Here is a 26,531-nt window from a genome sequence, read left to right as displayed (position 1 = left end):
ACCTGTATGCCCCTGCATTCCTCAGTGTGAGAGGTGTGTGCACACAGGGATGAGGCACCTGTATACCCCTGCATTCCCCAGTGTGAGAGATGTGTGCACATCTGGAAGAGGTCCCTGTATGCCCCTGCACCCCTCAGTGTGAGAGGTGTGTGCACACAGGGAGGAGGCACCTGTATGCCCCTGCATTTCTCAGTGTGAGAGGTGTGTGCACACAGGGAGGAGGCACCTGCATGCCCCTGCACCCCTCAGTGTGAGAGGTGTGTGCACATCTGGAGGAGGCACCTATATGCCCCTGCATCCCCCAGTGTGAGACATGTGTGCACATCTGGAGGAGGCACCTCTATGTCCCTGCATCCCTCAGTGTGAGAGGTGTGTGCACACAGGGAGGAGGCACCTGTATGCCCCTGCACCCCTCAGTGTGAGAGGTGTGTGCACTTCTGGAGGAGGCACCTGTATGCCCCTGCATCCCTCAGTGAGAGGTGTGTGCCCACAGGGAGGAGGCACCTGTATGCCCCTGCATCCCTCAGTGAGAGGTGTGTGCACACAGGGAGGAGGCACCTGTATGCCCCTGCATCCCCCAGTGTGAGAGGTGTGTGCACATCTGGAGGAGGCACCTGTATGTCCCTGCATCCCCCAGTGTGAGAGGTGTGTGCACACAGGGAGGAGGCACCTGTATGACCCTGTATCCCTCAGTGAGAGGTGTGTGCACACAGGGAGGAGGCACCTGTATGTCCCTGCATCCCTCAGTGAGAGGTGTGTGCACACAGGGAAGAGGCACCTGTATGCCTCTGCATCCCTCAGTGAGAGGTGTGTGCACACAGGGAGGAGGCACCTGTATGCCCCTGCATCCCTCAGTGAGAGGTGTGTGCACACAGGGAGGAGGGAGAGCACCACTCCTCTGATCTGTTGCATAGCTCACTATTTCTGTAGCAGCAAGGGAAGCAGCACAGCAGCTGACAGCTCCGAGTCCTAGCTAATGATTAATGGCTTGTCCCTCCCTGCTGGGTGATACTGTATATAGATCCGGGAGCTGGAGGGTCTAGGAGTAAGAGAGAAACGCCTGTGTGCCCTGCCAGTGCGTGGAGATGAGCAGGGGTGCCACCTGGGCATTGGTGCTGTGCCTGGCACTGAGCAGCGCCTACCCCGGGTGCACAGAGAACGTCTGGCTCCGCTTCGCCCAGCTCCCCTTCCCTGAGGATGCCCAGTTCCTTTATGACACCTTCCCCCCGGACTTCATGTGGGCAGTGGGCACAGCTGCCTACCAGGTGGAGGGGGGCTGGCAGCAGGATGGCAGGGAACCCTCCATCTGGGACACTTACTGCCACAGGGAAGGAAATTGCGGCGGGGACGTGGCCAGCGACAGCTACAACCGGCTGCCCAGGGATGCGGCTGCCCTGCACATGCTGGGGGTCTCCAGCTACAGGTTCTCCATCTCATGGTCGCGCCTTTTCCCAAACGGGACGGGAGCAGGTGCCAGCCGGGCCGGGTACTCCTACTACCGGGCACTCCTGGACAGGCTAAAGGAGCTGCGCATAGAGCCGGTGGTCACCCTCTACCACTGGGACCTGCCGCAGAGGCTGCAGGACCGCTATGGCGGCTGGCTGAATGGCGCCATGGTGGGCATCTTTGAAGCCTATGCTGAGGCGTGCTTCCAGATGTTTGGAAAGGATGTGAAGTACTGGATTACCATGGACAACCCTTATGTGGTGGCGTGGCATGGCTATGGCACTGGCACCTTGCCCCCCAACATCAAAGGAGATAAATCACTGGGGTACAGAGCTGGGCACAATCTCATTAAGGTAAGAGGTGGGCACTAGTTAGGGTGACCAACTCATCCCTTTAATTCGGGACACATTAATTACACAGGTTCTGTGGCAGTTTAAAACCAGGTGAAATGTAGTCTTGAAGTGTGGCAATTTAAAACCAGGTGAAAGCCAGCCACAGAACCTGTGTAATTAATATGTGTCCTGGATTAAAGGGATGAGTTGGTAACCCTAGCACTAGTAGTGGCAGAGATCTATGCATTCGGTAACAGTGATGTACAGTGTACATGCCAGGGAGGAGGGCACAGGCATCTGTACCCACACTACCCGCTGCTCCATCTCATCATGAGGCAAGTGCACTTTCCTAGAAAGCTATGGGTACATTTAATAAAACTTCTGAAAATGAATAGAGGCGATGTTGTCCATAGCAACCAATCAGAGCCTATCTATCATTTTCTAGGATGCAATAGAGAAATGATAGACGGAAGTTAATGGGTTACTATAGGCAACATCACCTCTGTTCATTGTTAGAAGCATTAGTAAATGTCCCCCCTATACATTGGAGTTGTGCTGTCAGTCATCAGAGGCTGCATACAGGTACAGACACATACAGGTACAGTCATACAGACACATACAGGTACAGACATACAGACACATACATAAAGGTACAGACACATACAGGTACAGGCATACAGGTACAGACATACAGATGCATACAGGTACAGATATACAGACACATACATACAGACACATACATACAGACACATACATACAGGTACAGACATACAGACACATACAGGTACAGACATACAGACACATACAGGTACAGACATACAGACGCATACAGGTACAGACATACAGACACATACAGGTATAGACATACAGACACATACAGGTACAGTCACATTGAAAAGTTTAGAGGTTATCATAATATCTACATTACAGAAGTCTCAATTCTGCTTATAGATTACTGTTCATTCCCACTGGTAGAAAATGTGCTGGAATAAAGAGACAATAGGGAAAATGTTCTATTCCAAAGTAAATAGTACCTGCCATTATATATCGTAAATATGGCAAAAAAAAAACTCGGAGCTAAATGACATTTATTTTCTTAATTAGTTACATTGGGGGGAGGGGGGGGGGGTATGTATTTGTTATTTGTATTATTATTTACACTTGTTTATACAGTGCCAGCCAATAAGCAGGGGCAAATGAATGATTGCAAAACCCATAAAATGAGTTATAACCGGATTGGTTAGTGCTAAAGGGACCCATTTTGTCATTCAAGTCACCCAAAAGAACCGTTTTCAGTGGTTAGCTGCAAATAATAAGCATCTCCGGAATGTAAGTAGCAGCAGCTTCGAAAGGTTCCATTTTTTTTTTTTTTAACAATCTTGTAGTGTATGTGGCTTTAATGTATGAAAATATAGTGAAAACTTTTGGGGCGATGCTAGAATATTGTATTACAACGGGATACAGTCACTAGCTCTACAAGCATTGGGTCGACATGCATGAAGGTCGACATGGGTTAGGTTGACACAAGCATAAGTCTTTTTCTTTTTTTCGAGCCAACATGTGCCGACAGGCAGTATTTAAAGCCCTACCATCCACTAGGGCACGGTAGGAGAATAAAATAGTATTTGAAGCATGGCGAGCGTCTGCGTTCCTACGTTTCAGTGTCCATGTCAACTGTATTGAAATTCGGGACAAAATAAAAAATGAAAAACTCCATGTCGACCTTTTGACTCTCGACCTAATGCTTGTGTTGACCTAATGACCCTGTACCCATGTTGACCTTCCTGCATGTTGACCTTCAGTCATGTCAACCTAGTGGTGTTGACCTAATGCTTGTTGACCTAGTTTCTGTCTATCCAATGATCCATAGTCACTAGAACGAATCACAGTGTTTTAGCTACAATGTTTTATGTACTAAAAACTATAATGACCAAACAATTTTGGGGTGTTTTTAGGGCCTTATTTGTCAACTTTACCAGTGTCAGCACTGGGATACACTGGAAACATTCAATGGGTCATAAAGGGTTAATCGTAACCCATCGATCCTCCCAATCCCTCTTGACATACAGGGCCTTATTCTAGTTCACTCTGTCTGACAAAATCCTTCTCAGATGGACAAAACCATGTGCACTGCAGGTGGGGCAGATGTAAAATGTGCAGAGCGAATTAGATTTGGGTGAGTGGTTTTGTTTCTGTGCAGGGTAAATACTGGCTGCTTTATTTTTACACTGCAATATAGATCTCACTTTGAAGTAAAACCCCACCCAAATCTAATTCTCTCTGCACAAGTACCATCTGCCCCACCTGCAGTGCACATGGTTTTGTCCATCTAAGAAGGATTTTGTCAGAAAGAGTGAACTAGAATAAGGCCCCAAGTGCAATCTTCTACGCCCCTGCTGATGTTACTATTTTGGTCCTCTTCTGGGAAAACCAGGTGCATCTGCAGAAAAATAGACGGGTGACCTAAAACCTCCTGATATTTGCACTAAGGGCCCGATTCAGATCTGATTGCATGGCTACAAATTTGCCTGGCAGGTGATTATCGATACACTCCACATGTGTATGGTTCGCAGTACGGATGCGCAAGATCATCCTGCAACTAATTTTAAACGCATGCCATTCGCTAGGGGATTGACAGGAAGTAGTAGTATGGGGCAGGAAATCGGCCATTTAGTGGGGTGCTAAGAAAATGCTGGCATGCCAGGAAAAACGCTGGGAGTGTCTGAGAAGAAGCTAGGCATGCCTGAGGGGCGGGTGTGTGGCGTCAGCTACAGGCCGGATATGCATTTTTCCAATGCCCCGCCGAGTAAGTCTAGTGGGGCGCCGTCTTAACTTAACGCTGGCCATAGGTCTAAATCGGCCTCTATGCTTCTTCCCATTCATGTATGAGCCTTCCAGTCCCTTTCGGGAGCTTCTTGAGGATATTTTTCAGACAGGTGAATGTGTGAGACTCAAGTGAGAGATACAATGAAAAAGAAATGGACGGAGTGATTTTGGTCAGATGAGACCGTTTACAAAACTATGAAAATACAGGGTATATGCAGGATGCGCTTCCATTGTGGCTTTTAGGGTTGCCAGACACCAGAGTACCGTCACTGATCAGTAGACCGGTACCTGAACTCACACTGCTGGCGCTGGCCTCCCCAACGTTAGTATGAAGTATATGGAAAATTACGGTCATGCTGTGGACACGCGGTGCGATTTGCACTAGCGTTTTTGATTATATAGTCAAAATTGCAGCGCACATAGTTCAAATGTCACTGTGATTTGCAGCACTTGATCGTGATTCGTTCCCAATGTGCGGCCCCGCGGCATCAAAATCGAATGTGGTATATAGACTGTGCAGAACAGCCTATTTCTACTATCCCGGAACGAGGTTCATGCTGCTCAATGCCTTCGCCCCCTCCCTGTTAGAGTTAGGCACTAGTGAGGTTAGGCTGTGGGCAGGGCCGGTGCTGGGCACCGGAGCGCCCCAGGCGGGGAGGAGGCTGCCTAGTGGTGGCGCTGGCCCTGGCTGTGGGGAGTTAGGCTGCAGGAAGGGTTGGGGGGAGTTAGAGTACTGCTGTTTGATTTTGCGCATTGGGATATGTATTGGTTATCTAGTTGGTAGGCAATGTGCCAAGCATTTGATCACCGTTTTAAGTAAGAGGATGCTGATACCATCTTGTATACACACGGGCTCCTGGCACCCTTCAATATTTCCTCTTTTCTGTTAATTACTGCTTCAGAAATGGATTGCAATGTTACACATCCATACTAACTGACACTGCCAGAATATCCAGGAGAATATTATACAGCTTATTTAGGAAAGAACTTGGCACAGCGTGTACAATAAGTGGGGCAGCACACATAAAACAGGTTGTAATTACAGTATTCCATCCCATTGCGATTGTGTGATCCATCCAAATCAGTTCTTGCATAAAGACAGACGGTAGTAAAACCACCACCATATCACTCAGCTTTCCCAGCAACAATGTACAAGTAAAATGTGGATATAACAGACTGGGGCGAAAGAAAATAAGCCTCATTGCCGCAGAGTAAAAAAATAGACTTGTATATGTCTTGTCATTGTGATATGGGTATTGACTGAGTTTAAAAGGGAATATCTGATTATAGGTATGTATCCCAGGGCAAGTACCCTAAACATACAAATCCTCTATATATAGGTCTAGTGTCTGATTGTGAGTCTCCGAAACACTGCCATCTGTTGGCAGCGAGTGAAACTACATATCTTTCGCTTTCACATAAGCACAAACACAGGCAATCAAAAGGTAGCAGACTAGCTGTCAAAGCATTTGCTTGTATTGTACTAGTATTATAATAACCAATAAAGGGACCCGGTGTGTGCGATGCCAGCTCGGTTTGCCTCCTTCTCTGCCCCAGCAGCTTCCACTGCAAGGGAGATGGGTCAGACTTAGTGGCGCAGGAACAGTTGAAAGGGACAGACTGAAGCCCCTTGCTCTCTAGCCGGTGGCACAAGGGATTTTTTTGCCCAGAATATGGCTGCCACCGTATCTTCCCAGTTATTTGTGCAGCGCTTCCGCTACGGACTTCAGACTCAGGTGGTGTAAGTATTGAATAACATGGATGCAGCTTGTGCGGTGTGGGCCCCCTCATCCCAGGGACAATTTTAAACTGCCCACCCTGCACCCATTATAGATGCGCCACTGACCCTTTAATGTACGTCCAGTAAATATAAATTAGCTCCCCCCTGGCCAAAAATTTGAGGAGCCTCCCCCCTTCTTTAGTAAAACACGAAAATGGTGCAGACTGAATACCCGGGCAACTGTGCGCCGCCATGTGTAGTGCTGCAGCTCCCCAGTAGCGACGTGCGCCCATGAGGCATAACAGGAAGGACATCCCGTCCGCTGATATACTGTAGTCTTCTGTCACCAGCCTCAGCTTCCAAGGACTGAACGGGGATACTAGCGGAAGTGTGTGTGAGTAATGACACTGGCCGCCCCCAGACACAGAGGAGGCGGGGAGACTGGTGAGGGGGGGTTCAAGGAATACGAGATATGCGGTCACTTACGGTACGCAGCTGCGAGATGACACTGCTACAGCAGGTATTTTTAAGCATGCCCCGAGACCGATGGATCCCCCAAGCCACAGCGGGGGCTGCAACACCATTGTTACGCCACTGTATACGTCCACTAGTCATTGTTAAACCACAAATTTCCATTATAATACCAAAAAGAATTCATGGAAATATTCTGTAGCCACAAATATCTGTATTTTATCTCCCATAATACTTGTTTTTGCAAACAGTGACGTAAAGTAGTCACAAACACTGAAATGGACTTTGTCAATTAAAACTATCCAAGCATTGTAACTGGACAAAGTTCTCAATGTTTTGGATGAGCATCTTTGGCTGCTGGATTAAGATTACTTCACAGATTTGTAGAAGATTAAATTGTCAGCAAAATAACCAGGTTATGGCTGCGATACTGCTATATATATTAAAATCACGGCTAGGATCTGGGGGAGGGGTTGTTGGGGTAATATAATAAAGGTGGCGGCTGCAGACACCACCTCCACACTTTCACTTGAGGGGCTATAAAGTGGGTATTGGTGTTAGTGATAAGTAGGGATGCCAATACCTTGATTGGGATTGGCTGGATCCCGGGATTTTAGGCATTTTTGGCTGGGATGCGCATTTCAATCCCTTTCTGTTGGGCAGTGCTGAGCTCGAGCAGTGCTCGGCTCAGGCGCTAGCCAGAAGACATGCTGTGCGACCGCCTTGACTGCTGCCTCTGCTCACCCACCCTGTCCGCTGCCTACGCCCCCACTCGGTTAGCCGCAAAAGGACTGGTTCTAAGCAGTCTTGAGGCCAATCCCGGGATTGGCCTCCCCAGTAGTGAGGGGGCAGTAAGTTGAAGTTTTGCCTAGGGTAGTAGGTGGTGCGTGCTAAATGAAACTACTGTAACCCTACTCTTAGTGTCATTACACACAATATCATATGCTGCGGGCTTTCACCACATAGCTAGACCCCTCTAACCATTTGTTCTGATCTGTCCTATATACATATCCTGTCAGACTTCGTGAAGCTTGATAAGATTTTATAGACAGGCTTCTAATAGAGTGGCCATTGTTTTTCATTTTAGTGCAGACTGCTACACTGCAGCTTCTAGTGCAGGCATGTCCAAACTATGGCCCTCCAGCTGTTGTGAAACTACAAGTCCCATCATGCCTTGCCACAGTTTTGCTATTAGGGAATGCTGGGTGAGATTTAATATGATGAGAGATTCAGAAAGTGAGAGATTTGGTGAGAAATCTCCATTTTTTTTAAAAGCGGCAATTATTTACACTGCAAAACCAGTTTGATTTTGAAGTGTAAATGATTGCCGCTTTTAAAAAAAATGGAGATTTCTCACCAAATCTCTCACTTTCTGAATCTCTCATCCTATTAAATCTCACCCTCTATGTCAAAGCATGCTGGGATGTGTAGTTTCACAACAGCTGGAGGGCCACAGTTTGGACATGCCTGCTCTAGTGCCTGCTATGTGCCAGGATCGCCCAGTTCAGTTTCCAGCTCCATTCCAGGACAATTGCTGTCCTTGATGTAGTCGAGTAGCTCACACTGCAATCTTTGTGGATAATGCCAGTGATTGATGATATTACAGCCTAAAACCATAAATTACAAAATTGGACCTAGGAAATATACAGTATACATTTCGGCTTCAATTCCTTAGAAAGCTTTCTTGTTAATACTAGTACACCTAACCATGTGACATCACTTGTTTTTCTGATTAATGTACAGCAGTGGTTCTCAACTGTCTCCAGTCCTCAAGTACCTGGATCATGCACAGGTGAGTTTATTCATTTGGCTGGGTCAGTAATCATCCCACCTGTTCCCACAGACAGAACTCCTGAAATTGGCATCTACTGGGGCTACTTGGAGTTGAGAAACCCTGCTGCATAGCCAGGGCTGCCACTAGTAATGTTGGGGCCCGGGACTGACCTTCAGCCCGGGCCCCCAGTGGATCAAACAAACCCCCCCCCCCCCCCCCCCCCGCTCAAAGGCCCCACACACACACACACACACGTGCCGGCAGGTCGCGAAGTTGACATGGGTTTTTTCACAGTTTTTTTACGTAACATGTGCCGACAGGCGGTATTTCATGCCCTACCATCCACTAGGGTGTGGTGGGAGAATAAAATCGTGTGCCAAGCGCAGCGAGGCACTGTGCCGCCCGAAGCATCGCAAGCGAAGCAAGCAAGGCGAGGGGCTGCGGTTGACTTCCAACTGTGTCCATGTCCACAGTGTCGACTTTCAGATAAAAAAAACAGAAAAAACCCATGTCGACCTCGCGACCTGTCAACCGAGTCATGTTGACTTTTTCACCTGTCTACATTCTATATGTTGGTATTTTGACCTTGTCAGGATTTTAAATGTTGGTATTTTGACCTTGTCAGGATTTTAAATGTCAGTATTTTGACCATGTCGGGATTTTGACCTTGTTGGGATGTTGACTGTTGGCCAATAGCTGTCGGTATTTTGACCGTAGGGATTTTGAACGTCGGTTTTTCATACCGAATCCACACAGAGTCCTGAATCGTAGTACAGCAATGTTGGGAGGTATAACAATGCTGCTGTAGAATAAAGAATCTGTAAGATCATTTTCATTGTTCAGACTAATGAAATGCTGATTGATGTCTGATTATGTTCTTATGCCAAATGTAATGATTTCACATGTAATTAGATAAAGGCTATTTAGATCTGATGGAACAAGACACATTTGTACTTAGTAGTTGTTGTGAAAATATTGTTTATACTCCAGCATGAAATATCTGTGTCTCCTATCTGTGTATTCCTAGGAGATGGGAAATTTAGAACAAAGTAAGCCACAGGCCTGATCCCTCCAATCTATGCCCAGATCCATGTAAATAATGCCAGTTTCTGGACATAGAACACTGGGCAGATGTTTTAAGACTGATAAAGTGGAAAGTGTTAACGCAGCTGTGTTTCAAAAATTACAGAAGCTGATTGGCTGGTGCGTTATCACCTTGCACTTTATCACTTTACCAGGCTTAATACATCTGCCCCATTGTGCCTACTACAGGCTGCATCTTTTTCGGCCACATTGAGGCATGGGGAGGTCAATGGCTGATGTGGCGCTGACTAGTATCAGAGCCAAATTTACACAAATTTCAAAAGTTTCAAACGCTTTTTGACAGTTACATTAAGTTTATGCAAAGAGTCTATTGGGTCGTTTCAACAAGGTCCGCAGTTAACCGCGCAGGAGGGAACTCCTGGAGCTATTCTTATCAGCCTTATCTTATCATAAGTTGGAGAATGCTGGTACACACAGGTGTTGAGTACCGGCATTTTCCAAATTTAGTGACCCACAGCGATGCTGTTAATGCTGATCTAGGGCTTAAAACAGCATTGTTGCCCTAGTTTTGTCAGATTTCTGCTCGCACCACAGGAAGGGTGGGAGCAGAAATCCGCTAGTCACAGTTAGCAGACCGCGGATTAGAATAGCTGTGGGATCTCCCTCCCGGCAATATTCACTGCACACCGTATTGACCCCAATATTTGCAGTGTTGATCCTTCATTCTCAATACCTCTGCAATTTGCCCTGATGCTGGGCCACATGACATGCTGGGCCACATACTGGCTGATGGCTGCCTATTGTTTCCTGATCAATTCTTGGAGTTTGTCCGAATTTGTGGGTTTTTGTTTGTCCTCACACCTTGAGATTTGACCAAAAGTTTTCAAAGGGATTAAGATCTGGGGAGTTTCTTGGCCATAGACCCAACATTTTGATTTCTTGTTTCCTAAGCCACTTAGTTATCACTCTTGCCTTTTGGCAAGGTGCTCCATCATTCTGGATATGGAATTGTTCGTCATCAAACTGTTTTTGGGTTGTTGGTAAAAGTTGCTCGGTACTAGTAATATCTGGGCTCCCGTTTTTCTTATGAGACCGCGTCCCCTTGCGGGGCTCGCTGCGCTCGCCACGCTTCGGGCACGGTGGCTCGCTGCGCTCGCCACACTATATAAAATCATCTCCACGCGTAGTTGGATAGTAGGGGTATGAAAAAATGGGGTGCATTTAACATGGGAGCCCAGATAATACATAAGTACCAGTTGCTCTTGGAGGGATGTTTTGATACCAGTCTTTATTCATGGATGTGTTCTTTGGCAACATTGTAAGTAATGCTGGGCACACATCAGACCAACTTTCCTCCAACTATCCAACTAGTTTGTTGGCTGGTACTGTATGGGGGCAAATGCCAATAAGCAATTTGATCACAAACTCAGGAGAATGGACAAAAACATTTAGTGAAATTGTTTAAATCAAATAGATCCAACTACATTACTTTTTTCTGAGTGACAGGTGTTGTCCATTTTCAGATTTGGGAAACAAATGACTTAATTACAAATTACATTTGCTCCTATCCAGTACCAGATTTTTATTCCATCCAACCAACTAATTGGATGGTTGGATGAAAGTTGGTCTTATGTGTGGCCAGCATTAGTCCACTCTCTTGGCTGAGATGCAACCCTACATATGAATGGTCTCAGGATGCTTTTCTTGGCATGACACAGGTCTGATGGTAGTGCTCACCTTTCCTTCTCCGAGCAAAATTTTTCCTGATTCACCAAACAGTCTGAAAGGGGATTCATCAGTCCTCAGCATTCCAATCCCAGTACCTTTAGCAAAATATTACTCTGTCCCTGTTGTTTTTCCTGGTGAGAAGTGACTTCTTTGCTGCCCTTCTTGACACACGGCCATTCTCCAAAGGTCTTCGCCTTACTGTGTGTGCAGAAGAACTCACATCTGCCTGCTGTTATTCCTGAGCAAGCTCAGCACTGGTGGTGCCCCGATACCACAACTTTAGGAGGCAAGCCAGGCGCTAGCTGGATGTTACTGGGCGCCCTGAAGCCTTTTTCACAACTATTGAACCTCTCCCCATGAAGTTTTTGATGATCAGATAAATGGTTAATTGAGGTGCAATCTTACTAGCAGCAATATTCTTGCCTGTAAAGCCCATTCTAAAGGTGCATACACACTGTACAATTTTTTTTGACCAATTTTGTTGAAAGACATTTCCCTTGAACTCAGTGTCCTGGACAAAAAATGTTGATGAAAGATATTGACAACAGGTGAAAGACGAAAGATCTAGCTACATTTTTATAGGCTCTTTTTGAAAGATATCCAAATTGAGCTGCATGCACAGTTGACAAACAATCTGGATGAACAACTGGCGGGTATGCGCATCATCATTCGTCTTTCATCGCAAACGCACTGAAAGATATTTTGACCAATTTTGTTCAGAATGGCTGAAATGAACGAAATTGGTCAAAAAAGTTGGTCAATAAAATTGTACAGTGTGTATGCACCTTAACTCAATCAGCATGACAGAGCAATCTCCAGCCTTGTCCTCCTCACCACGCTCATCTGTGTCAACGAGAGAATCACTGACATGATGTCAGCTGGTTCTTTTGTTGCAGGGCTGAAGCTGAGTGGAAATGTTTTTGGGAATAAGTTAATTGTAATGGCAAAAAGCGACTTAATTAATTGCAGTTCATCTTATCGCGCTTCAGTACTGTATATGCAAATTGCCAACATAAAAACTGAGACAGCAGTTGTGTCATTCTCAAAACTTTTGGCCATGGCTGTATATCCTCCAAAGTGAGCCCTATGGCAGATGTAGTGTCTCCATCTGAGTATGGTGCCTTTATGATCGCTATGGCAGGTGCAATTTCTCCATTTGAGTATAGCTTCCTATATCGTTGGTTGAGCACCTGTCTATGCAAACGTATAATCGACCCAGAATCACGCCCCCTTAACCTAAAGGTTTTCTCCAGCCATTTGTTGAACATCATTTCATGCCAGTAAAACTAGGGTGTAGAGGACAGGACACAGGCAATGAAGTTAGCTGTTCTATAATTACTGTGCGTATTGTTTATGAAACACATCCACGTGTACATCTGTGTGTGTGTGTTTTGTTTGTCGGCCCCTTTAAAAAAAAAAATAGTTGTGAAAAAATGACAGTAATTTGCTGTTCAGTACATAGTTAGGTAGTAGGTAGTTGGATAGCACAGTGTGAAAGGGTTTGCCAGGATAATTCTGTGCTAAACGAGGTACAATTATGTAATCCGCTTTTATTGCATACTCTCGGGGTCATGTGACCACATAAAATGATTTAACTACACCATATTCAGGCAATAAACACACATGGCTTCAGGACTATTGTCGTTTTCTTTGACACTACCACTTCTGAGTACAGTGCAATTGCAGATTAGTAACACTTTATGGACTCATACCTGTGGGGAAAAAACATCAGGGACTAGCTGAGATTCAGCATGACATTCCAAAGAGTAATAATATATTCAAATGAAAATAATAGCATAGAAACCAAAACAACATTACAAAATACATAGGGGCATATTTATCACATACTGCTTTCTTAATGAGGTTCTGATGTGATAATAACAATTATATTTGCTCATTTCGTTTAAATTTACCAAATATTTCTTGCAGGGGCTCAGATCAGTGCTCCTCATGCCATCCCTAGCTCCTGGCCATTGTAGATGTAGTATTTATTACTGTGTTATGGGGTCAGGACACTTGTAACGATTGCCTGGTACAATGAATAAAGTTTTTTTTCTTTACCGGGCGTGCAAGGCAATATTTTACAGCTGTGGTATCTGGATTTGTTCCCCATTCTCATGGTGGGTGACAGTGTCCCTGTTCTATGGGGGGTTTCAGTATTTATTTCCCCCTTTGCCAAATGTTTGTTTGTCCCTATTTTATGATTTTTGTGGGGATTTGGTATGGGTCTCCATCTGCTCATTTAGAACGCCGGTGGATTCAATGATAAAATCAATTGGTCTCAGATTAATAAATATGGTATTGACATTGTCTATCTTCAAAAGACTGAACAGCAGGTATCATTGCACTGTTTCCCATAGCTCAATAGGTGTCTCTGTTTTGGTCAGTGGATCTGAATTTTGTCCTAAATTCTCACTTTTTCACATTTTGGTGGCATTTCCCTCCTCCATATTATAATGTTTTAGACATTCTTTCATCGCTCTTCTCTCTACTCTGGTTATCTGCTTAGTTGAATTTAACAATGTAATAGATAACTCATTAGACTATTGGAGAGAGTCCTTTTCTCCTCCTCCTCCCCTTCTTATTTCTCCTTGTTGGTTGCTGAGTTTGGATGGAGGGTTGTGTCGTCCTTCACAATACCAAGTCTCCTGGTTCTCATCTACTCATCGCATGTTCTTCCATATTAATCTGATTCTGGTTAGACTTCATGGTTGCCAGCTTGTAGTTGGAAGATGCTTTGGTTTCATATTTTGGGGATATCTTGATGTTTAATTTCTGTGGGACCAAACTTTATTATTTCGGACTGTTAGAGACCAGACGCTGAAACTAATCCAGGCCATCAATATGGTTAATGTTGAGGTGTAGACTGGCATTGTCTAAAGTCACAAGGAAACAACCATTAAGCTTATTCGTAAAATCAGTAGTATAGTATGTTTTGTTCATGGGCAGCATGGATGGTGTAATGGTTAGCATTACTGACTAAGAGCTCTGAGGTCATGGGTCATGGGTTCCATTGCCCCAACTGTACACAGTTTATATATTCTCCCCGTGCATGCATGGGTTTCCTCCAGGTACTGTGGTTTTCTCAAACAATCCAAAAAATACACTGGTAGTAATGTGTGTGCGTATACATTGCGAAGGGGACAAATAAATACATCTTTGACAAACAACATGGTATATCTAATTGTGAATTTTTTGAGTACTGTATATATATATATATATATATATATATATATATATATATATATATATATATATACACTTTTACATATAATGCATTGATGACCTCTTCTTGGTGGGGGCTGGGGGGTGCATGACTTCTTCAGTCTTAATGATTAGTGAATGTACCATCAACTATGTGGATGTCTGTAGGACTAAAAAGACTAATGATCTCTCCCCCAGGATCTACAGAAAAGACACTGATAATAACACATTATTAATGGTGGACCACTTTCATCAACCTCTTAAAAGGTTTGCCTTTTCTTTTAAAACTGCTTGAATTTGGACAAGATGATATTTAAATAGTCCAAAGTCCAGTATGTATGTAATCCAATAGGGACAAACACGGGACCAGCTGTATTATTTAGTGAGAATACGGTCCACAATGATTATCGATTGAGGAGCTTGCCTCACATAAAGCAAGGCTGCTATGTTCATCAATGTCTCCACAGTTCACCGGCGGTAGTTGGCAAATACAAATCCTTATGGATACTCTGTATGGGGATATTTGTATTCAGTGTTAGAAAGCTGCTAATGAACCATGTATCAAATGTGGAAAGATTACAGCTACTTAGCCCAGCAATAATGCTGTGCTAAAGTGCCCGAGTCCTGCCTTTTGGACAAACCGTTGCAGTACAGTCGCCGGGTCTCTCAACCGCGGTGTCCAATATGTGGAGTAGACCAGTTGATATGGTGCTGACTATTCCCCTAACGCATTTCGCTCTACTAATTGGATACCTTTTCAAATGTCTTAAAATATCATGTGAGCAGACTCTTGTCACCAAGTACCACAAAGATGAAACCTATTGAATGGTGTTTACTTTGTATTATTCTATTAGAACTAAGCACATTAATGATTTGATCCTAAAACACTGTCATCTTACACAATCGGATGAGACTGTGGGTCTATTGTGTCAAGATAAACCTCTCTTGTAGCTAAATCTAATGTTGCTCCTAGTAAAACTGGTATGTGGTTACAACCCAATAAATTGTGTCTACAAGTGCCGTGAGTGTCTCACCTGCCAATACCTTGGGGGCGGCATAGGGGCGTGATGAGGGGAGCGGCCGAAATAATGAGGGAAAATGGGCGTAAATATGGGCGTACACGGGGTGTGCACCAAAAATGAGCGGTGCTACTACCGCACGATCGACTAAAGCACCATTCATTTCGGACACAAAACAGGCGGCCGCCAACCGCCATCTCAAACCACCCCTACAGATACCGCATGCCAGCGTGCGCCTGGGTTTGCTAATTTACGCTGATTACTACCAAACACATACACCTGAATGTAATAACCAATGCTGCAGTCTATTAAGTCCAAACCATGATTTCACTACCTGCAAGCCACACACAGCACTCAAACACATTGGAAGCTTATCTTTCTATACTTCTCTACATTTAAAGGTTTGTTTAATTTAAGGTAAGAATCTTTGTAAGACCTGCTTATATATGCTAAGGTAGGTATTTGTTAAACAGTTAGACACATTCACTACGTGCTTTCATAGACTTTACACAGTAGCACACTCAATCGACACAAGTCGACATGTGTCAACGTGTTCACTCTAATACAAACATAGGTTTTGTATTTATGATACAATAACATAAACCACATCTAACACCTACAAAGGATGTTTCAGCAATGTTTTAAGCCCATGGCCACTATTTTGCACATTAATTAATTCAATCAATTAATTAATTTTCATAATTAGAGTTGAAAGGCAAGATTTGCAGGTCCATATATGTGAAGGGTATGTCAGCGTACACGGACGTACGCTCACTCTCACGAGCGGTGACATAAGCTGACTTTTCTATTGAAAACATTAGGGACCCGTCCGTGCAAGCTGGCGTACGCTCAGATAGCCGCAAGAAGTCGGTGGGAAGACGGCCGAGAGACGTCCGTAAACGGTGGTGTACGCTCAATTGTACGCCAGTTGTCGGAGTGTAAGGGCTGGCCCGTCCGTGTACGTTGGCGTACGCTCAATTGTACGCCACTCCCCTTTGCCGATGTTTCTGGCCGTACGAATGCGGCTGAGTTGTGGGTGGACTTAACCCCAACGGCCGCGTACGGAGAGCGTACGTTAATAGCGAACGTACGCACGTTTGGCCGCTACGATCAGAATAACCTCCTTTATGTGGTCATGCACCTTATTGGCTGCACAGGCATACAACTGTATCAATCAGCAAACTAGTAATTCTCAAATGTTCAAAAATACATATTTATAAAAAAAACAAAACATATACAGGTATGCAACAAATAAAACATAGACTGTAAATGCATTCATAAAAGAATAATAAAACAATGATTATACAAAATCAATTTTGGATGTTGAATGCAGACCAGTACTAGAGGTAAATGCAACAAAGTATGAATCTTAATGAGTCAGGGAGTGTGTAGATATATATGTATATTACACAGTATACCCATCATTATGGCACAACAAGTGAGCTACTGTACATTTCTTGGCAGTAAATTTTATTTTATTTTATTCTGGTGTAATGTATAATCTGTCCCAGTAAGAGGTAAATAAAACACAACCCCCTCAATTTGTGCGGCACATATTTGTAGTGGTGAGTATTTTGTGAGATAAGTATGGATTTCCAGTGGCTTTTTAGTCTGGTTGTCAGAATATGATCTGCTGTATTTCCACACTCTGGGTTTGTTGCCTCTCATATGCTGGCTGAACGACTCCATGACTCACATATCTTGGGTAAATTGGGAGGTCCCTGTGTGAGTATATGCTGTACTACATTCCCTGGGTTCTAGTCCTAGTTCTTGCCTACCCTGTACTTCATTCCTGGTGCCAGTAATCCTAGTATCTGCCCCTCGAATCCATACTTGTTCCTGACCTACCTGTCCAGTTCCTACCCAGTCTTTTGCTAAAGTTGACTTCATGTTTATATTCTTCACCTGTGTTTTGGGTGCATTGAACCTCACCCCCCTTGTTAACACCACCAGTGTTAAAGCCCCCATACATTAGACTGAGCAAAAGAAACCTGAGCAGCGTGTGGTCCGGGCTGTGCTGAGCACCCTGGGGCTGTGGGTGCAGTGTTGGGTGGGGCGGACAGTCCGCAGTGTCTGGGAAGTGCTGAGCAGACACTGGACAGAAACGGCAAAATGTTAAAAAAAAATTCAAAAGATAGGCTGGCCTCTCATTGGCTGAGAGTGCTCTCCCTCAGCCAATAATCAGTGGCGGCCTATCTTTTGAAACATTAAAATTGTGCCGTCGCTGTCCGCAGTGTACGCTCAGCACTTCCTGGACACTGTGGACTGCCCAACCCACCGCAATGCTGCACCCACAGGCCCAGGGTGCTTCACACAGCCCGGACCCCACACTGCTTGCCCCTTCACATAGGTGTGTGCCAGCGGTGCTTCAAAGCTGGCACACACCTACGGATTAGACCAACACATTGTGGGTGCTAAAAAGCACCCGTGATGTGCCGCTGAAGGGTCCCATCTGACAGATAGTACCTGCAGCAGGTTCAATCTGTACGGTCTGACCCGATGCGCATGGGACAGCAGATGGGGTGTCAAATATCCAATTTGGGCCGATTTCTCGACCGGGGATTCGGGGGGGGGGGGGCACCCGGGCACGTGCCCCTTTGTCATTTCATTTTGTAGCTGAGGACCAGGGCTTTTCAACAAGCCCAGCCCCGTGTCTCTAGCCCCCGGGAACCGGAGATATCGCATGGCAAAGCTGTAGCGTTTTTTCCCCATAGGATAATATGGGACCCGTCATTTCCGACCCCACCCAGTTCCAACATCTGCCAGTTCCCCCACTGGCATTACAGAAGCTTGTTGATCTCATTCAATTCCAAATCACTGGGCCTTCAATATGATATCAGGCTGGTCCATATCGGTCAATCGGTTCCAGAGATATTGCGTGTAAACCAATTTTTATATTTTTGAAATGTAATTTCATGGCTGTTCATGTTCTTTGAGGGCAGATTACTCTGGAACCAAACGTTCCAGTTTCACTGGACCAAAATCATTCAAAGTCCACTCAAAAGTTCTTTAATATGATACATGTCTAATGTAAATGGGTCAGTCAGTAAATATAAGAAGATATAGCCGGTTAAATAAGATAACTGGTTAAAGGGGGGGAGGGGTGGTTTTCTCTCCCCCTCACACCAGAAAATGCAGAGACTAGGCTGATGTAAAAGGGACCAACCTGGCAATGCATTTTCTGCTGTGAAAGGGGTATTATTTCAAATAGCCGGGACCTGCAGTGCTCTGAATACAGCCAGGCTCTGCCACTGTCAGTGGTTAACACTTCTGCCTGGCAGCGGCTGTCCCCCATTTACCGCAAGCCTGTATTCCACCTTGGCAATGAGCATGTAATCCCACATGGCAACGAGAATGGAACCTCTGGCAATGAGCATGGAACCCTTGGCAATGAGCATGTAGATAATACATAATGGACATAATGGCGTGTAACTTAATGGGGGGTATTCAATGCTGCAGCGAGCGGCCGGCGAGGGGGTTAAACAGCGAGGATTGCTGAAAACCAGCGATCCTCACTGTTTAACCCCCGCGCCGGCCGCTCGCTCTATTCAACGTTCTGGGGAAATCCTCGCCATCACAGGACGGCGAGAATTCCCCAAAACAGCGAGACCCGAGGTTACTGCAGAAATCTCGCTGTTTTTAGCCGCGAGTCTCGTTGATTCTGGAGCCGCATCCGCCAATTCTCCCTCGCTCAAAAAACGGAGCGAGGGGGAATTGGCGGATGCGGAGGGTGTGTTGAATGCTGTCAGGGTGAGTGGTGACAGCGAGCAGGAAGCCCTGCTCGCTGTCACCACTCGCAAACAGCATTGAATACCTGCCAATGTGTAATGGACATTATGGTGTAAATGTTTAATGCGCGCCTTTGGTGGACAATGTCCCTGTTTATGAAGCGTATTGTGAATTGTGGCTTAATCTGTGTGGCATTATGTGAATTCTGGCTCAATCCGTGTGGCATTATGTAAATTTTGTCTCAATCCATTTGGCATTATGTGAATTCTGGCTCAATCCGTGTGGCATTATGTGAATTTTGGCTCAATCCGTGTGGCATTATGTGAATTTTGGCTCAATCCGTGTGGCATTATGTGAATTTTGGCTCATTCCATTTGGCATCGTGTGTAAGGGGCAAGTATAATGGGGTCTAGTATTTTGTTGCATAATGTGTAGGAGTTGTATATGGTGTTGTACACTACACTCAAGGACACGCCCCCTGTTGAGTGGCCACACCCCCTTTTCCGGAGCACGCCTTCGGCGCGCGCACAACTACATCCTTCACTTTTGTCACCATGGTGGGCCTGCGTACTTTAAATGCTAGGGCCTTTTTTTAATCCCATTCCCACCCTCTCTCTGCCGCTCTCTTAGCATGTACACTGGCACCACTAACACCACCCCTCCCCCACCTAAACCCTCTTTTATCATGGTGCCCCCCCCCTGTCATTTTATCCTGGATCCGCCCCTGGTTGTTACTTACATTTGGTGAACATGTTATTGTAATAGCCCCATTACAAATATCTTTACTGAGAAAAATGTTAATGTTTTCAATACTTATTTTCCCTGCTACATGTTGTCAATGGGTTACGCTATTGTGCAGCCAAATATATGAAACTTGACTGAAGACTGCTTCCAGAATTAATCACCTTTCCAAAATCTGTTCACTAGAAGTGACTAGAAATAGGGGACATTTGGCACATATGGAACATGTGTTAGGTCTCCTCTGCCCTTACGTGCTAGATTAAATAGACACAAAGCAAACACTCTCTAGGTAAGCTAATTATACATGATGTGTCTTTGTAATTCATTTACATCCTCCTAGATCAATTTTCTTTAATATAATTGTATTCTGGCAGTGCTTGTCATTACTCTTGATAAACTTTCCTATGCAAATTTGTATTATATCCCACTACTTCTGTTCTATGCAGGCAGGAATACACTTATGATACTGTGGGTGACATTCTATGGAATGAGAGTTGTGTTTTTTGGCGATTTTTACTCCAAAAAATGGCTAATTCGGATTTTTCCATGAATTCTCATATTTAATGTGATTCGAAAAGGTCCCTAAATCGCATATTTTTTGTGATAAGTCATGTGTACTGAAAGTGCGGTAAAAATTCGCACTTTTATTGCATCCAGATGTTTTCCAATAGAAAAGTATACAATTCGCTTATTTAATGGAATGGGATTTCGCAAATCACACTTTTAAGGTGTCTAATAATCGCCATTTTTTCAGACCAGGTTCTGTTGGGTGATTTGGCCCAGAACTCAATTTGGTCAAGTGCACACATGGTTAATGTCATCACAGGTGTCCTTAATTTTACTCACAAACACTCCTACCTATACCCCCACATCATTAAGGACACCTGTGAGGGTTTGAGACATGGAGATTGAGCAGAGTGGATTTGAGTTGCTCATTTTGGATTTGGCCCATTTGGAGGAGCTGGGCAGGAGGGAGGAAGCTGCGCACCAGAACCAGGTACCACCCCAAATAGTGCGTACCCCACGTATGTATCATGCTAGGCTGTACCTGGACTCCCTCTCGGATCAACAGGTTGTGGGGATGTTTAGGCTAAACCACAATAACTTGTTGAACTTATATGAGCAGGTGAGAGATGATTTGGACCCTTTTGGGGGGGGGGGGGGGCAACTATGCAGTGTCTGGGCTGCAAAAATGTATGTGTACCCTCTACTATTTGGCCTCTGGCTCCACTCAGTCCGTGACCTCATGGTCCTTGGGGGTATCACAAGCCACTTTCTCAAAGCATTTTACTCAAGTGTTACTTGCTTTTAAGAAGTTGTGGCGTACATACATCAGATTCCCCAGGTCTGTCAATGGCAATAGTTTACACCTACTTTAAAAATGATCAGAATGCTGGGCCTTGTAGTTCCACAACTGCAGTGACGTGCGGTGAGGTCAGTGGTTGGTGAGGCACTAGCAGCAGCATGACGGTGCAGGGGAGCGGCAGGTCCTAAAAACATCAGAAAAAAAAGAGCAACCGCATATCCTGCACCTGTTGTGGTTATGCCACTGCGCTCAACCTCCACAGTGGTACCCTTATACACAGTATGCAACAGCAATACACTGTATATACATACAAGGGCGGATCCAGGAAAAAATGACATGGGGGGCACCAAGATAGGCGGAGGGGGGGTAGTTGTGCCAGTGTGCACGCTCAGAGAGCGGAGAGAGAGGAGGAGATCCGAGAAAGGGTGGGAACGGGATTAAAAATAGGCCCTGGCCCTTAAAGTACACATGCCCACCTTGGCGTAAATAGTGAATATTGTAATTGTGCGCGTGCCGTAAAAGAGGGTGTGGCCACTCAAAAGGGGGTGTGGTCTTGAGTGAGGTGTAGCACACCATAATCCACTTCTACAAATTATGCAACAAAATAGTAGACCCCGTTATACTTGCCCCTTTCACATAATGCCACACGGATTGAGCCAAAATTTACATAATGCCACATGGATTGAGCCAAAGTTTACATAACGCTACATGGATTGAACCAAAATTCACATAACGCTACACGGATTGAACCAAAATTCACATAACGCTACACAAATTGAGCCAAAATTCACATAATGCTACACGGATTAAGCTAAAATTCACAACATGTTCCTTAAAAAGGGACATTGCGTACCGAAGGCGCGCCAAACATTTGCACCATAATACCCGTTACACATTAAGCCACATGCAGTATTGCCTATTTCAAATTATGCTACATAAGTTCTGCTTACCTACATGCTCACACCACTATCCCCCATCACACCAGCCCCACACTGTCCCCCTTCACATCAGCCCCACACTGTCCATCACACCAGCCACACACTGCCCCCTTCACACCAGACACTGTCCTCCTTCACACCAGCCCCACACTGTCCTCCTTCACACCATTATCCCCATCACACCAGCTCCACACTGTCCCACATCACACCAGCCCTACTCTGTCCTCCTTCACACCAGCCCCACACTGTCCCCATCACACCAGCCCCACACTGTCCTCCTTCACACCAGCCCCGCACTGTCCAATCACACCACTATCCCCATCACACCACTATCCCCATCACACCACTATCCCCATGACACTAGCCCCACACTGTCCCCCATGACACCAGCCCACATTGGCCCCCATCACACCAGCCCACATTGGCCCCCATCACACCAGCCCACACTGTCCCCATCACACCAGCCCCACACTGTCCTCCTTCACACCAGCCCCGCACTGTCCAATCACACCACTATCCCCATCACACCACTATCCCCATGACACCAGCCCCACACTGTCCCCCATGACACCAGCCCACATTGGCCCCCATCACTCCAGCCCACATTGTCCCCATACATCTTACACATATACCCCACATGACGAATGCCCATATACACATAAAGCCCCGTACACATATGCCCCACATTACTTATGCCCTTTACACATAATGACACATAATGTCCTATACACCCACATTATTAAATTCCCATATACACATTATGGTCTTTACATATGCCCCACATTAGTAAAAATACTCTTACACAGATAATGCACCTTACACATATTCCAACTGTCTGCTCCCCGGCTCTCACTCAGTGGCAGACGGTATCCAACTTCCAGACAGGTGGCCCCCGGCACCTGCATTTCCCCCTGCTACTGTCCTCCCGCCTATGGCTTTTTCCCGTCTGCACAGTCCCTGCCCTGGGGCTACCACTTACCCTCAGGCTCCAGGCAGGGCTCCTGGATTCTCCGGCTGGATGTGTCCCCTTGCCATGCTGACAGCTCCGGCGGCCATGTGCTCAGAAGACACAGCATTGCAGAGGCCGTCACGGGGTTGGGAGCCGTCTGTATGCCGGACATGCTGGGAGGGGGGCTGGGGTGCAGAGATCCGGGTGTGGAAGGAGGGCTTTTACGCTCCCCTCTCCTGGTAGGTGAAAGTATTTGGGTCCGTGCAGCCGCCGAGCAGGGAAGGGAGGGAGGGGGGTTAGTACGGAGGTTCTTGCACCCACAGTGTGGGGAAGAGGGGGGGGTGCGCTGATACGCTGACAGGCAGCATTGAGACCAATCATAGCTGCCTCAGTGACAGGACAAGCACCCCCTGTCACTGAGGCACCGCTATAGGTGCCGCCTGTACAGGTTTTTTTAATGGGATTTTGCAGCCTGCTGCTTGGCACCGCCCCCTGCCCACCCCCTGTTTCTGGATCCTGACATTGATAGCCGGAGGCACGGCTCCCAATGCCTCCAATACCAACTTTAAAAAAAATTATGGTGTAAAAATGAATAGGATTATATAAAGCATATACTTATGACACATAATGTGTCATAAGTATTTTCTTTGTATTTTATTATCTTTATCATTAATAACAGAGGAGGCACTGCCTCCCCTGACTGCACGTCCCTGCACAACTGCACATCTATTGTTCCACACTGTAACATTTTCTTTTTCAGCTACCGCTTGATGTCGTTAAACCGCTTTTTAATGTTTTTGCTTAGCCTCTTGCGGTGACTGACAGCGTTGACCGCCTGGGTGATATCCTTCCACATACCACGTTTGCGAGGTGGTCTTGTGCTGGTTTTTCCCCAGTAAGCGGTCATACAGGGGTATGATGGCCCGGACAAGCGCCACATTCTCCTCATAGCTGAATCGGACCTCTCTCCCACTTTTGGTGCGGCCAGCTTCACCCTCCTCCTCATCCTCTATATCTTCCACATACATGTCAAAATCCTCCTCTATGCCAGTGTCTTCCTCCTCCTCCTCCTCCCCACCTCCATCTTCCTCCATCTCGGACATGTGGCCCTCCTGCAGCTGCTGTGGGGTATGGGCAAGGTCCTGGCTACAGGATGGGGATGCCAGCGGATCCTCCACCTCCTCCTGCTGGGCCTGGTCCGCCAGGGCCTGGTCTGGGGCTGCCCTTGCAGTGGCCATGGTGGCTGCCACACTGTTGCCTCTCCCTGTAATGGAAGTCGACCTCACCAGTCCTCTGCTGCCTCTACCACTGGCTCCTCTTGCCTGGCTGCTGCCACTGCTCTCTCTGCCACTGGCCCCTCTGCCACTCCTCACTCTGCCACCAACACCTCTTCCTCTTCTCACACTGCCACTGCTCCTCTCCATGCTCCTTACTTCCTATCAAAGAGTGAAATGGCGCCAATGCCCCTTTAAATAGGGGATGTGATGCAGAATGGAGGGGACCTAGGTGGCCCAATAGGTTAGGGGGTTATTTGTCATGTGGAGACAGTCTTGTAAATCGCACTCCGGTTGGTCTAAAATGCGCACATGACCGGCGGAAGAAATCGCACTTTTTAGTGACATAATTTCACATCAATTCGCCGCAAATCGCACTACATCGCACTTTTTATCCTCTAATGCGCATCCCATTAAATATGCAAATTATGACAAAAAAATGCGATTTCTGAAAGTGCGAAGAGCGGGGATGTGGAGTGCGAAAAATATATGCGCTTTTCTCTCAGCCCATGGAATGTCACCCTGTATGTTCCTTATTCTTACAATGTAAGGGCTTTAAAATAATTCATGTGTCTTTACATCTTCATATTTCTTTCTGTCTCCATTACCTGTCCGCAAATGGGGAATAATTTACACCGGGGATGAAATGTAATAGGAAGAGAGATTCAGAAAGTGAGAGATTTGGTAAGAAATCTCCAGTATTTTTAAAGCGGCAATCATTTACACTGCAAAACCAGTTTGATTTTGCAGTGTAAATGATTGCCGCTTTAAAAAAAACAAAACCTGGAGATTTCTTATCAAATCTCTCACTTTCTGAATCTCTCATCCTATTACATTTCACCCCTGATCTCACTGCCTCGAATTCGCAGCTGCCAGCATTCAGGTAGATGCCGCCCTGCTAGAGTGAAATCCCACCTTGCAAATGAATGTGAATAGATGTGTTTGCCATGCAAAGACTTTGCAACCGTGGCACTCCCATGAAACAGCCGGTTACACTCAAAGACGCCTACTTCCTGTCAATCACCTAGAGGATGCGTTACGAATAGAAAAAGTAGCAGGACTTCATCGATGCCCAGCGTTGCAGTCCATATGCATGATATTCGGCTGCGGTGCAAATTCATGGCCATGTGATCAGGTTTGGGTTACCCCCATTGGCCGCAGCTTGTTGCAACCACGATGCAGCCTTTTGCGAGACCCGTTCGCTGGTAAGATGATCGCAGCCACGTTCGCACAGAGGAGCGATGTATAGCGACTGCACATATGCAAGGGAGACTCAAAGGGGAAGAGCAGGAGGCATAGTGATGATGTGTAGATGTATCATCACGGCATGTTCCCTGCTGATCGGGGGATTGACTTGTGTGATAATGCAAATAATTAGTTTGTAGACTCCTGAGGCATTAATCACTTCACAAGACAGGGATCCTGCAGTGGGGCCTACTTGAACGTGCCAAAATGTAGTAGTCTCCAGCATATTTTGTGAGAGTGGGCAAAAATGGTAACAGGGTAGCCAAGTTACACGACCTTACTCACCAAATCCTGTCTGTGTGACTCTGCAACTGCTGAACTGCATGATAGTCATATGTGTTGTGAGTATATCTTTTGGAGGCAATGAAAGTTATATGTGTATGACAGCAGGTGCATAGTGACAGGGCCTGCGGTTTCAGGCATTTGGACTCTTTGTAGCCTTGCCTTTACTAGCCTGTAGGAAACGGGAGTGCTGGTGCGAGATAATTGGCATCTGGAGAACACTGTTGAAGTTCTAGGCAAGCATGTGAGGATGAACTAAACTGCCTGCAAGCTTGGAATTTGGGATGGTTGTCACTTAGGTGTGGCTAGTTTGCCTGCATCGCATTAATTAAAAAAATAACAGAATGTTCCCCTTATTAATTTCAATAAGTTGCAACCTCATTTGAACAAGTCCTCTTTTCTATAGATGAAGCCCCGTAATAGATATTGTTTGGTGATGTCTGTGAATACCGAACAATAATACCCCATACTACTGAAATACTAGAAGAGCTAATGGCAGAGAG

General features: G+C 45.8%; 1 protein-coding gene across 1 annotated transcript in view; it reads left to right on the top strand.

Moving 5' to 3' along the window:
* Window positions 1-936: 936 nt before the first annotated feature.
* The window catches only part of KL (klotho), a 47,189-nt gene continuing 21,594 nt past the window's right edge, over window positions 937-26,531 (top strand). Inside the window, exon 1 of the mRNA XM_083169808.1 lies at window positions 937-1,799. Within this exon, the coding sequence (XP_083025934.1) occupies window positions 1,086-1,799 (714 nt within the window). The 5' untranslated portion in view covers window positions 937-1,085. The remainder of the gene's footprint in view (window positions 1,800-26,531) is intronic.

The sequence above is a fragment of the Crinia signifera genome, chromosome 2 (assembly GCF_055691185.1).
Source record: "Crinia signifera chromosome 2, ASM5569118v1, whole genome shotgun sequence".
In the NCBI taxonomy this organism is placed as follows: Eukaryota; Metazoa; Chordata; class Amphibia; order Anura; family Myobatrachidae; genus Crinia; species Crinia signifera.
The sequence above is the reverse complement of the archived record's forward strand: the minus strand, read 5'-3'. Positions and strand labels throughout refer to the sequence as shown.